Source organism: Equus asinus, chromosome 30, assembly GCF_041296235.1.
Source record: "Equus asinus isolate D_3611 breed Donkey chromosome 30, EquAss-T2T_v2, whole genome shotgun sequence".
NCBI classification, from domain to species: domain Eukaryota; kingdom Metazoa; phylum Chordata; class Mammalia; order Perissodactyla; family Equidae; genus Equus; species Equus asinus.
The window spans coordinates 8,347,408-8,362,604 of NC_091819.1; the positions used below are offsets into that span (position 1 = coordinate 8,347,408).

General features: G+C 36.2%; 1 protein-coding gene across 1 annotated transcript in view; it reads right to left on the reverse strand.

Annotated features, from left to right (window-relative positions):
- The window catches only part of CDC73 (cell division cycle 73), a 116,867-nt gene that overhangs the window by 71,952 nt on the left and 29,718 nt on the right, over positions 1-15,197 (reverse strand). Inside the window, exons 9-10 of the mRNA XM_044762645.2 lie at positions 14,909-14,987; positions 13,156-13,220 (exon numbers count right to left, since the gene is read on the reverse strand). Of these exons, the coding sequence (XP_044618580.1) occupies positions 13,156-13,220; positions 14,909-14,987 (144 nt within the window). The remainder of the gene's footprint in view (positions 1-13,155; positions 13,221-14,908; positions 14,988-15,197) is intronic.

A 15,197-nucleotide genomic window follows, 5' to 3' on the forward strand; every position in this document is an offset into this window, starting at 1 on the left:
ACAGCTAAAGAGAGACAAAGAGGGGCAGTATATAATGATCAAAGGGACACTCCATCAAGAAGAAATAACACTTATAAATATCTATGCACCCAACACAGGAGCACCAAAGTACATAAAGTAACTATTAACAAACCTAAAAGAAGATATTAATAACATAATAATAGGAGGGGACCTCAATACTCCACTCACATCAATGGATAGATCATCCAGACAGAAAATCAACAAGGAAACAGTGGAATTAAATGAAAATCTAAACCAGTTGGACTTAATAAGACAAATATAGAACACTCCATCCCAAAACAGCAGAATACACGTTCTTCTCAAGTGCACAGAGAACATTCTCAAGAACAGACCATATGTTGGGAAACAAGGCAAGCCTCAATAAATTTTAAAAAATTGAAATAATAACAAGCATCTTTTCCAATCACAATGCTATAAAGCTAGAAATTAATTACAAGAAAAAAGCTGAGAAAGGGACAAAGATGTGGAGACTAAACATGCTATTGAACAAGCAATGGATCACTGAAGAAATTAAAGAAGAAATCAAAAAATATCTGGATACAAATGAAAATGCTAACATACCATATTAACTCATATGGGATGCAGCAAAAGCTGCATTAAGAGAGAAATTCATCGCAATACAGGCACACCTTAACAAACAAGAAAAATCCCAAACAAGCAATCTCAAATTACACCTAACTGAACTAGAAAAAGAACAAATAAAGCCCAAAGTCAGCAGAAGGAGAGAAATAATAAAAATCAGAGCAGAAATAAATGCTATTGAAACAAAAAAGGTAGTAGAAAGGATCAATGAAACAAAGAGCTGGTTCTTTGAGAAAATAAATTGACAAACCCCTACCCAGACTGACAACGAAAATAAGAGAAAAAGCTCAGATAAACCAAATAAGAAATGAAAGAGGAGAAATAACAACAGACACCACAGAAATACAAGCGATTATAAGAGAATAATACAAAAAACTATATGCCAACAAAATAGATAATCTAGAGGAAACAGATAAAATCTTAGACTCTTACAACCTCGCAAAGCTGAATCAAGAAGAAACAGATAATCTGAATAGACCAATCACAAGGAAAGAGATTGAAACAGTAATCAAAAGCATCCCAAAGAATAAAACCCCAGGATCCGATGGTCTCCCTGGGGAATTCTACCAAACTTTCAGAGAGGATTTAATACCTATCCTTCTCAAGCTATTCCAAAAAATTAGGGAAGATGGAACACTTCCTATCACATTCAACAAGGTCAACATCACTCTGATACCAAAGCCTGACAACGACAACACAAAAAAGGAAAACTACAGGCCAGTATCACTGATGAACATAGATGCAAAAATCCTCAAGAAAATTTTGGCAACCAGAACACAGCAATACATCAAAAGGATCATACATCATGATCAAGTGGGATTTATACCAGGGACACAGATGGTTCAACACACGCATCAATCAATGTGATACACTACATCAACAAATTGAGGAATAAAAACCACACGATCATCTCAATAGATGCAGAGAAAGCATCTGAAAAGATCTAACAGCCATTTATAATAAAAACTCATAACAAAATGGGGATAGAAGGATATTACCTCAATATAATAAAGGCCATATATGACAAACCCACAGCCAACATCATACTCAATGGGCAAAAACTGAATGCCATCCCCTGAGAAGAGGAACAAGACAAGGATGCCCACTATCACCATTCTTAATCAACACGGTACTGGAATTTTTGGAACAGAACCGAAAGTCCAGAAATAAAACCGCACGTCTACAGACAGCTAATCTTCAACAAAGGTGCCAAGAACATACAATGGAGAAAAGACAGTCTCTTCAATAAAAGGTACCAGGAAGACTGGACAGCCACATGCAAAAGAATGAAGGTAGACCACTATTTCACACCATAAACAAAAATAAACTCAAAATGGATCAAAGACTTGATAAGTCCTGAAACCATAAAACTCCTGGACGATAATATAGGTACTACACTCTTTGACAGTGAACTTAAAAGGATCTTTTCGAATACTGTATCTTCTCAGATAAGGGAAACAAAAGAAAAAATAAACAAGTGGGACTTCATCAGACTAAAGAGCTTCTGCAAGGCAAAAGAAACTAGGATCAAAACAAAGAGACAGCCCACCAAGTGGGAGAAAATATTTGCAAATCATATATCCAACAAGGGGTTAATCTCCATAACATAAGGAACTCACACAACTGAACAATAAAAAACAAACAGCCCGATCAAAAAATGGGCAGAGGAGATGAACAAACATTTTTTCCAAAGATATACAGATGGCCAATAAACACAAGAAAAGATGTTCAACATCACTAATCATCAGGGAAATGCAAATCAAAACACTGAGATATCACCCTACACCTGTTAAAATGGCTTTAATCACTAAGACTAAAAATAACAAATGTTGGAGAGGGTGTAGAGAGAAAGGAACCGTCATACACTGCTGGTGGGAATGCAAACTGGTGCAGCCACTACGGAAAACAGTATGGAGATTCCTCAAAAGACTAAAAATAGAACTACTACATGACCCAGCTATCCCACTACTGGGTATCCACCCAAACAACTTGAAATCCACAGTCCAAAGTAACATATGCACCCCCGTGTTCGCTGCAGCACTATTCACAATAGCCAAGACATGGAAACAATCCAAGCGCCCAGTGAATGCTGATTGGACAAAGAAGATGTGATATATATACACATACACACACAATGGAATACTACTCGGCCATAAAAAAAAAAAAGACAAATTTATCCCATTTGCAACAACATGGAAGAACCTGGAGGGAATTATGCTAAGCGAAATAAGCCAGACCGAGGAAGACAAATACCAGATGATTTCACTCATACGTGGAATACGAACAAACACATGGACAAAGAAAACAGTTCAGTGGTTACCAGGGGAAGGGGGGTGCGGGGTGGGCACAAGGGGTGAAGGAGAGCACTTATGTGGTGATAGTCAAGAAATAATATACAACTGAAATCTCACATTGATGTAAACAAGAATGAACTCAATGAAAAAAAAAATCCCTCATACTTTGGATTATACTATGTACATATTCACATCTTTCAAATAAATACGCCAAGGTAGCTCTGAGCTGTATAAAATGTTCATCCCAAGACAGAATTACGTATCTATTTATATACACACAAAGTCTTCTATAATGGTACTCATATTAGTACCTCTCTATTTGACTTTATATTTGTTTCTGTACTCATTCTGACGGCATTCTAAATCTTAAATGCTTTTACACAGCATCAAGAAAACAAATTGTAATGTCAAGAAAACAACTGTAAATTTGTTTGCAATTGTAATTACAAAGTGTAAATCTGTTTGTAGGTGTAATTACAAACAAATGTAGAATTGAAATTACTGAATTTATCAGGAGGGTGGGATTTAAGTAAGCTTCACTAATTTGATTATCTACCTGTGAGAACGAGCGAAAGACAGAAATAAGTGATTTCCAGAATCCAGCAGGAAATCCTTGCCCCATGTCTCCCCTTCCAAATCAACAAAACCAAATGGGACTAGACCTACAGCTCAGACTGCCAGCCAGGTAATCTACCACCGCCTCTCCTCTCTAGTGACAAACCAGATCCTTTCAACATCTACACTATGAATTTTAAACTCGAAAAAGGTAGTTCCCTCACTAATACTTTTCAACACATCCAACAGAACAGAATGAGATGTTAGTCCTAAAGCTGAATCAGTCATTGACACAACATCTGAAGAAGACATCATACCCACCTGGAGAGGGATTACTCAGCCAGGCCAATCAGGAATGGAAGTCGCAGCTGCAAATGATGACAAACCCTGTCCATGCAGTGACCAAGGCAAAAGATTCCCTGGCCTTGCAACAGGGCTGTCTTTGTTGAGGAGATGCAAATATCAAGCCATCTTACTCTAATACCATCAAACATTTAAAGGATACAATTTAATATGTGCTCACTGTGCAAACATACGATCAGACTGTGAGTTCTCATGTAGCTTCTTTACATGGAGAACACATAAGTGCTAGATAGAGAATTTGAGTGTCCAGTGGCCTTGGCAATTACATTTCTCACTGTAAACTAATAAATCAGTATTTAACATTTAGCATTTCAAATGCTACTCTCATCAGCTTAAATAATGAATCAATCTCTCATGGTATACTAATATTACTCAGTTTCTCAGCTTTCTCCTGGGCCACAGGAAATGCCACCCTATTAGGCAACTTGAGATCCATTCAGTTGATCTTTCCCAGGGACCATCACTTCTGCACTATGCTCATGACCAGCAGTTATTTATGCTTTGATCTGTTATATAACAGTGATGAAAACTCTTCAGACACTTAGAACCAGACTGTATGACTATGGATTGGTCTTCAGTGATCTACAAGAAGGTTCCAATATAAAATATAAATGTAATACTACCAGTATGCCATACTCCAGCATGTTCCTATAAGATTGACTGTACTATGACCTTTATGCTGATATGGAAAGCTTTAAAAGAAAATCACACAAACTCTTCAAAAATACCAATAATGCCTTTGGAAGTTTAGAAATAAATCAAATGGTTATTACAGGTCTCCCAAATATTGGTATCTATCAATTTATTAGAAGGTATTAGGTCAATTATATCTATTACATTTAATCCAAAGAGAAAATGTTCCCCAAAGCAATTTATTTGTTAAGCTTTTAATGTTTACTTTTCCTGTTAAAGTAACTTTTATAGGGGAAAAATGTGATTATACCAAAGTTCCTGATGAATTATACTGCACCCACAAATTTACTATCAGAAGGTTGGCTATGATGATGTAGTTCTATGTAAAAACTCAATTCTGAAGGACACTATGAAGTATTCTGGATAGCCTTTTAAGATGAATTATAATATTCTAATCACATCAGCAGCTGAATTTTTGGTGTTTTTTAATAAAGAAAACTAAAAGCCTTCTACATAAAGGAAGTTAAATTCTTCTGAAAGGTCAAAGTCCTGCTTAATTTTAATTCTCAAGTTTGGTAGATTAAAATATATAAGGAATTCAATTCCAGAATGTTCATGACAACACATGTAAGACATAAATGACAAAAAGACACTGCAAGAAGACTGACGCATCTATCTAAAAATATCAAATTTAAGGAGGTAAATGATTAGGTCGATAGTGTCCAAAATTCACTGTTTGCAGATGATGATAAAATACTGAATCAATTCTTTCTGACTTAAACTGTAATTTGTGAAAATGTTAAAATAATTCTGTTTGATCCTATATACTACTGCAAAAGTCTAAATGTAAGGGACAAATGCTTTTTCAATGACAACATAAAATATGACAAGAACAGCAGTTAGACAATTACCTGAGTTCCATAACTTTTGTCTCCAATTAAAACAAAAACCAAAATCTTAAACAGCTTTAATTCCTTAGCATTTCAAATGAACACACCTTCAACTTATTCACAGCAAAGCACCATTCTGAAATTTCAAACAAGAACTTAGTTTCTAAATAGTAAGACTTGTCCAGACCAGAAGCAAGTAAGAGTTTAATTAAAAACAGATATTTAAAATAAACATGGGAACAGTCACTCACAGAGGAACTGAGAAGCAGGAAAGACAAGAACAACAACACTAAAAGAAACATCCATCAAGAAAAATACCTGGAAAAGAAACCAAAACTTAGAATTAAAGATCAAATGAGGTCTGGCAGGGTCGGGCAAGGGGAGGGGATGAACTAACTAGACAATCCAATGAATATTAAGACAAAAATGTTAAACTCAAAATAAAATTTGAATGTAGGATTTATATAAAAGATTGGAAATTTACTGAAGATCTAAACCAATTTATGAAGACCTAGAAACTGATACAGCAAACTAAAAGAGCCAACAACAGCCAAAAGAAAAGTACCCATCCAGAATATATCTAAACACCCAATTACAGGAGGTTTTTTTCACACAAGTGAATTGATTCAAATCATCTGTCATGAACCTAAAGGAAATATTAATCTTGTTTCCTCCAAGTAACGAAGAGAAATATATAAAATAAAATCATGTCTATGTTAAAGAACAGTGTTGGTTAGTCTAAAAATATACTAAGAAGGAGTGAGATTTTAAAAGTGATGAAATATATTTAATGCTGATACTAATTCTGTTAAAACTGAATGGATTAAAGTTGTATTGATGAAGATACATAGACATTGAAATAAAAAGCTTTATTGTAGTATGTCCAAGAGAGAATATTAAATGTAAAGAAAATTAAAGTTACCTTTTATGCACATCTGAGTCATACATAACTATAGCATTACACATGGAACTACAATTAACAGAGCATATACAATCAAACTGAAATTTCATTATACAAATTTTTACCATGTTTTTAACAAAATACCATTATATTTCCAAAATGGTTTGTTTCCTGTTCTTACAATGACCAATATTAAAATACTTTGAAACAAGGTGACGTTAACATTTTTATTAAAATTTACACAATGACTTAATTACTTCTGACATATGACCAACAATAACTTTATCTACGCTTCTTTCAAAGACAAATCTCAGGAGTTTTGTAATCACAGCATTAACAACATGGTCATTGGAAGACTAATCTTCAAGGGTATGTTACAGACATTATTAAAATCTCCAAGCTATTTCATATAAACCAATAACTACTCTTCAATGAAATACAAAGCTAAATTAATGGAGTCTAATTTACAGACTTACACCACAAGTACTATTTATTGTGAAATGGATTTTTTCTTTTCTTGTTTTTTGGTGAGGAAGATTAGCTCTGAGGTAACATCTGTTGCCAGTCTTCCTCTTTTTTAGCTTGAGGAAGATCAGCCCTGAGCTAACATCTATGGCAATATTCCCTGATTTTTTATATGTGTGTCACCACCACAGCATGGCTGAGGACTGGTGTAGGTCCATGCCTGGGATCTGAACCCGTGAACCCACTCTGCCTAAGCAGAGCATGGTGAACTTGACCACTACACCACAGGACTGGCCTCTGCAATTGATTTTTAATAAATCTCAGTGAGATAAAACTTCTACTTTACATGAATTAAAATTCCCTGATACCTATTAATATGTTCTATTGCTTTAATTCACTTTTCTTGAAGTATATTAGCATCAAAATGCTGATTACGTTGACAAAATATTAAGGTAAAATAAGATTTTAATATTTCTCACCACAAAGAAGATATGTGTGTAAGGAGATTAATACCAACCCAGGTGTTCACACTAAATACCCAACTAAAAAAGGGGGGGGGGGGGGCTGTTTCTGTATTATTCATTAAAAAAAGTTTATAAAATATGTTTAATATAAAAGTATTTCTGCAAGAACTACAATTAATTCAGTGCTACACCCAAAGAGCACTGAAAGGAACAATGGTAAACAAGGTATACCTGTACACATTTAAACCTTAAGACAAATCCCAGAGGAAGTTATTATAATCCCATTTTTCAGAGGAGAAAACCGATGCGTAATTTGCTGCAACAAAAAGGACACCAAATTATAACAGAAGGCTGTCTCTTGTGACTCCCTTGTATCAAGCAATGGTCCAAATCTATAATGAGCACATTATCAAAAAAACCCTCAAAAGACTGGAAAAATCCCTAGGGGAAAACTACTACAAGAGGGATACAGGGGACGTTTTGAGAACAGACAAAAAAGTACTGTCCATTCCATTTAGTGCTGGAATCCTACAAGAGTTCATGAAAATGCACATATAATAAAAAACTGTGTACAAAACATTAACACAAGTTATTACTTCATGGAACAGATAGAAACATATAAAATTAACTTTCAAAAGCTTAAGACATATACTGGGTTACTGATAGAAACCAAATAATGTTTCCTTTGTTGGGGTACACCTTTCTATTGCTCAGGCTGACGCAGAACAGAACCACCCTGTTCCCTGAAACATCAAGATAGTGAACAAGTTTTGAAAATGATTTCAAGTCTAATACAATATTCTTAAACAGACTCACATGTCAATCTAAATGCAGAATGCCGAAAATCATAAACTATAAAAGTAATATGCCTACTGATAATTCTGTGACCACATTATTAAATACCAACGCTTTCTATACTTTTTTGGATCCAAATAAATAATTTAAATCTAAATAAATTCCATTTCTTTCTATATCTGAGTCCCAACAGGTAGATGAAAAAGCCTAACTTAGCTAAGTTATCACACGCGTTATATGGTAACTTCTCTGCAGCAATTTTCTCTCAAAGGATAAAGAACTCTACACTATAAGATAAACATATAAGGCTATAGTAAAAATATCCCAATTCCTAGAGAGGAAAAAAATTCTATAATATCTAAATAAACAAGTCTTCGTAACTTTGAATGAAAACTCCATCATTAAACATGAAATGTTAAATACATCAATGAAGCTATAGTTGCCTAAATTTATATATGTCAAATTGAGATTATACATAAAATTATAAATTCATAATAAAAGTAGCCATCATTTACTTGTTGAGTCCTCTTTGTGCTAGGCATTTTACAGTGTCTCTTTTAATCCTCAACAACACCACAATGTAACTTCTATTATCTTTATTATAAAATAAAAACAAGATCACTGATGGAAAGGTTAAACAACCTTCTCAACTTCATTAGTGACAGGATGAATGGAAGAGCTGGGATTCAAAGCCAGGACTGACTTCAAAGGCCCAAATCTGTAGTATTTCCAACGGATTAACTTCTCTTTAACAAGCTACCACTGCCTTTATTTAGACCAGGAATTTCAAAGTGAAAAGCCAATACAGTCTAAGAAGGTAGTATAAATAAGTGCAGAAGGCTAGATAAAAGAAACAGCAGTGAGACCGGTGGCAACCTGGAGAAAACATCCCATCTCAAGAAGACAGCCACTACGCAGATCCACGTGGCTGTTGCTCTGTTAGACTGTAGACTCAGTCACGCCAGTTTCTTGAAAGCAGCTGGAAATCCAGACTGTTTATGTGACACTCTTATTTTTTAATGTTGGTGATACAATTTTAAATGAGACAACTTTAAATCACAAAGGATGCCTAAGAAAATATATCTGGGCCCCATTTAGACTGGCACAGTGAAGGACCCTACCAGTCTGTTAAGAGAGGCACATGATGTCAAGGCATGGCATTATGAACAGGCAGGCTGCGGCAAAATCTTCCCAGAGGCATCCTTAAAATCTACACAATAACCAGTCTTCTTCCAGATCTTTCTACCCAGGATGCTCTCCTAACCAGGCATTTACTCCTGCTTTTTGTACTCTATTCCTGAAATGTGCTTTCCTCCAATTTTCCAGTTAACTCCTGCTCAAAGTTCAGATCTGACTGCAAGCATATCCTCCTCAAAGAAGCATTCTGCCTCCCACCAAAAAATCCTCCAATTTTAGGTTCTCTTGGCACAATGTATCTCAACACACTCGGCACAGTCACAATTTGGTATCTGAGTGACTGACCAACGTGTCTCTCCTCCAAAAGACCACAAATCAAGTCCATGAGAACAGTCTGCCTTTGTTCATCTTTGATGTCGCAGCACCTAGCCCAGTGCATGGCACACAGCAAGAACTCAACGAATATTTGCTAAAGGAAGGAGGAGGGAAAGGAAGAAGGCGAGTCCCAGTAAGAAAGCCCTAACCATCGTCTCCATCTTCTGCTGGCCTGGGCTCTAGACCCAACTCCAAAGCACTATGGCAACCAGAGCCCTCCCAGACCACTGGAAGCAGAGACGACCAAGTGCATCAACACCCAAAAGAGAATGAAGGAAGCTGCATAAAACAGGGGTGGGGAAGTCACTCATGTACACATTCCTGCTTAAGAATGTAACTTCACAGAGAGACTGAGATTCCAGATCCTTCTGAAAAGTGAAGGTTGATGGTGATATCATTACACCTCTGAAACAGATACTGAAAATCCACCCAAGTGTACTTACTATCAGGAAAATGGTTCCCCAAAAAGACTTCTAGGAACTACAATGTCTGTTGGGGTCGATTCAAATAACGATCTTCAAGGAAAGCATTCTGTACAATTTCAGAGTGCAAAATGTTTCCTCAAAAATGAAGACAGCAAGATAATCAAGAGTCAGTGATATTCCATAAGAACAGAAGAAAGAATAAATAAAGGCTCAAGTATGTGTCCTTTCCACCGGAACATGAACAAGCTAGACTGGGAGGTTAAAATGAAACAGTTCTCAATTCAAAGTTATTTACCAAATCCTTATAAATAACAATAGCGAAGTGTGATGCCATCTTCTTACTGCCTCTTGAGCGGAACCATAGGTAAGCTCCTTGCCACTACCTAACAGAGAGAGGTCTTCCTCATCTCCTCTTACTATATATTGAAAAGCATCATCAAGTAGCATTTTCTTAGTCTACAATGGCCCATTTCACAAAAGGAACCCAGGAAAATATATTCTGGTTTTCCCCATACTGAATGGTTTCTACTTCTAACGCATAACACCTAAGATAGCTTCACTTACGGTAATTCTACACAACACTAGCTCTTTTCTAGTGTTCTCCACAGGAGGGAGGAGAGGGCAACTCTGGGGGTAAACAAGCTTGGGAAAGAGGGCATACTCTCGTCTTCCAATTCAGATATTCACAGACTAAAAACAATGAGACTCCTGTACCTCGAAATCTGTTTAACCTAGTATTTCTAAAACATTATAGGACCCAAGTAACACATTTTGGGGAAAGGCTTACCACTCAGAAAAGCCCTCTAACAACTCTTAAACATTCATGTCTTGTGCCTCTAGAACCTTTACTATGAAATGTATTTCTACTAAATATTACCAAAATATCCTGCCTGGGCCTTAATTTCTGTAAGTTTCAACAGCTTATGATTCTTATGAAATATCAAAACACACACCACTTTTCTATAACATATATAAAAAAACTCATTTGTATAAAATTTTTCTAGCTGTCTGCGTAAGTCAATTTATTTAGTCTTACATCTAACAGAACTCTGGTGTCTTGAACTTAAAAGATATGTAGCTCAATCCTAATGCAGACTGATCCTAATTTGAGTAACTGTGTATCAACTAGGCATATCAAAACTCTGAAGAACAATGGTAGCAAAAATGAGCTACACATAAATGAGAAAGGAAGCCACAGCTGTGCAACAAAGCCTTTAACATACATTTAACTGCTCTGTACGTCTAAGTACTCTCTTAATTAAAGAATAAGTTGGAAAGTTGGTGAAACTCAGAAGTTCACAAATAGGTATTAATTCCAAAAGAAAAAACGAAGAGGAAAAAAACATTAAACTAGAAGCATAAGTTTGAGGTTCAACTTTTAAAAAGCAACTATTATGGGACTACTTCAAAGCTTTCAAGTTCAAACTTCTCTATGCATTCTCTTCTATCAACTGCTAAAACGAATCAGGTCACAAGCAGCACAATGATTCAAACTAAGTATTACAATATTAAAAGCACTAACAATTTGACCATTTTTAGTCTTTCTGTTGCACTGCTACACAATGTCTTTTTGTGATTCTTTCTGTAAAATCACACACCATAAATCTGTTTAAATTCATCTTTTTGGTAAGCATACTTAGGAACAAAGTCTCTGATGAGGAAGCAGAGTCATCTCATTCTCATACTGTTTAATTAAGAAGCTGTCCTTGGATTTTAGAAAAACTGTTCTGTAAAAAGCATCTCTACAAAAACCACCCGATTGTAAAATCATCCGCATAGAAGCTCAGTAATGGAACCAAGTTCATGGCATTTCAGATGAGACAAAAGTAAAAAGAACAATGACAACAACAATAACCACAAAACACTTACTTTGACAGATACCTAAGGACACCACCACCTCAGTTCCACGACAGTCCACTTGGGGAATGGACAGAGGCAAGTTCTGAACCCAAGAAAATGCCAATAAGTACATCTTTAAAGAATTCAAGTGAACTCTTACAGCCGTGAGTTACATTTTGAAGTCAGGCAGATCTCTCATAAGACGGGTGTATTTAATCTCTGACCGCTTTCCTCTCACTCACTAGACTCTGGAGACACTGGCCTTCCTGCTGTTGCTCTGCAGCGCCTTTCATGGAATGCTCTTCTACCACGTCTCTGCTCAACTGCCAGCGCCTCAGAGAGCCCACTCACTACGCTATCTAACGAAGCCCTGTCTGTGTTACTCAAGGCTGTAGTGCCAGCAACCAGAAGAGAGTCTGACACAACAAGCTCAATAAGCATCTGTTGAATGAATTCATGAGTCCACATACAACTTCAATAACACAGAAATAAATCTGATGACAACTTAAAAACAAGTGTTATCAGCAAAATATCTAATAATCAATTCCAATTTGAAGTCCAGAGAAAGAAAAAAGTCAACTTTTAAAATCAGATTCTCCACAGTTATCTGCTATTTGCTTCTGGAAATGAGGAAAGCATGGCAAGATACGTCTTACTTCTGAGAAATCACAGCAAATACTTAATGATTCCATGTCATACTGGGTCCTCAAAGATCTGATGATTCACAAAGACAAAGCCAGTTTGGTATTAGTGTTTTAAATACACAGGTACTCTAGTTAGGGTGTACACAAAGTATTTTAAAGTACAAAAGGTATAATGACCAATAATGCAAATATGCAAAATGAAGTAAACAGAATTCCTGCTCCAAATCACCAAGTCCTATCACCGACTAAATAAAAATTAAAAGGGTTAAATATGGCTTAGTCGGAGCAGAACATCTAGGAATAACTGTCAGGGGTTAAAAAATAAAAAAGAAAGTTTGCTAAAAGTGAGGCAAAGGCTTATAATCATGGACATCCAAGAACATACTTGGTTCTGCCAAGTATGAAATTCAACCAAAGCAATCTGTCTGTTTAAAGAGCATACGGCATTACATTTTAAAGACCCAAAGATATTATGGCAAAGAACACTCCCAAACTGGGCCCTGTAACTTCTCACTGGCTTTAAATAACCTAACCAAGTAGCATGCATCCTACTTGCAAGTTAATCAAAACAGATTTTATTTACACACACTCAACTCAGTTAAAAAAAGGACATCCATGAATCAAATACCCACCACACAGATCTATCAGTACAACTGGGTATTAAAGATAAACGTATGAAATAGAAAATGTTAGAGAACAGAGATTTCCTTCAACATCTGCTACTCACATAAAATTCCTGGAACAGAGCAGCTCCGCAGTCAGAGGAACTTACCGTTACAGATTTCAGTGTCATACCATGGTAGGTGCCCATAGTGTCAATTTTGAAGCCTTCCGTTTCTATAAACAAACAGGGTGTACTATCAGATTTTAAGTATTTCACGATCAATAACAAGTAATAATCTACATTATATCTGACAGTTCAATGAAGTATAACAAAGCCTTGAATCTACTACATATTTAAAGTTAAATTACATACTTGCGAAGATAAAAATCTTAAAGGGATACTAGTTTCAAAAATATATTTGGTACACACCAACAAGCCCACTATGTAGAAGCTGGTTAAGACCATCTCTACAACTGTGTTCTATAATCATATAGTTGTTTGTGAATATCAAAAACTAGATTGAATAAAATATTTTATAACCCCCAAATTAGTTACTCCTAATACTCAATTATAGTACCACTAAAAGCATCTAATATCATGAGAAGTCCTTAACTTATAAAAAGTTGTGTTCCAAAATTACAATGACAGGCATATGTTATATGATTTGTAGAAAAGCAACACTGACACGAGGGATAAATGTTCCAGGACAGACAGTAAATTCCAGCATACTAAATATGCTTTTCTGTAAAGGGTCATATAGCACACATTTTACATATTGCAAGCCACAAAGTCTCTGTCACAAGTCCTGAATTTGCGGTTGTAGTGCAAAAGCAGGATAAATAATACATGTAACCAAATTGACACAGCCTGATTTGGCCCGTGGAGGGTCAGGTTCAGTCTGTGGGCTGTAATCTGCCAACCCCTAGTTTATATAATTCACTCCACAAGAAAAACATTGCAGTGAATAAAAGAACAGACCACTGTCTTTCTTCGGCATGTATGCAGTACATGCCTTTACCCAGTAAATGAAGTCAGCACACAAAATTCGCTACATCAAGGCAATACATCCTTTAATGAAACTTAAATGGAGAATTCAGACTATGCAGAAAAAATCATAAACGCTAAACTTCCAGTTGCTTCTATGTCATTTTTTCATGACTCAAGCTGAGACATAAGAGAAGTTACACTGACATGAGTCCCACACTTCACTAACGACCTCGCTAACGTGGAAGTGGTTCACTACTGCATTAGCCAGTAGACCACGCAGGCCCTCACAAGATAAGTCCTCACGGTTACTCCAACCTGTGCTTCCCAAGTTTATACAGAATTTGGGAAATGTGATTTGATAAATCCACTCAACAATAAACTTTTGAGAAACAGAACTAATATTAATAACAGCAAATATTCATACATAGCTAATGATATACATGTCACTATTCTAGGGACTTTATATTTATTAACTAGTTTAATCCCCACAATAACCCTAAGAGACCGGTACTACTACTGTGAGTTTTTTAACGTTACACAGGAGGAAGTTGAGAGAGAATGCAGTTAAAGTAACTTATCAAAATTCACACAAAAAGTAAGTGTGACCCAGGCACTAAGGATCCAGAATCCATGCAGTTAACCAGGGGCTGGCAAATTTATTCTGTAAAAGACCAATAGTATCTTTAGGCTTTGCAGGCCATACAATCTCTGTCACAACTCAATTCCACTGTCACAGCACCAAAGGGGCCAGAGATAATACACAAATGAATGAGGGTGGCCGTGTTCCAACAACGCTTCATTTACAGTTACGTGGTGGGCCAGGTGTGGCCTGCCCACACTCGTTTGCCGCCCCCTGCTCTTACACATCAGGCCATGCGGCCTCTTAAGTTCAGTACAATCACAGGAAAAGGAAGATAAAAATTAAGTCACTTGCCTTCTTTTCCTTTGAATCTTTCCTGGTCGTATCTGTTGTAGGCAGCTGGGATAGGCTGTTTGGTTCGCAACGTGGGATCCTGTAGAAAAATTCAGGAGTTACATGTTAATATTTTAAATTGTCACTTAACCACAAGAAGGATTTTATTTCATAAGCTTTTTTCTTACTATAGCTAGTAAGACAAAAGCGGGAAGTAGACAAAAGCAGGGAGTCATTTGATGCTTATTTTCAAGACACTGTTTACTGCTAGAAAATTACCATCTCTATCAGGGACCAAGGCAAAGGTACC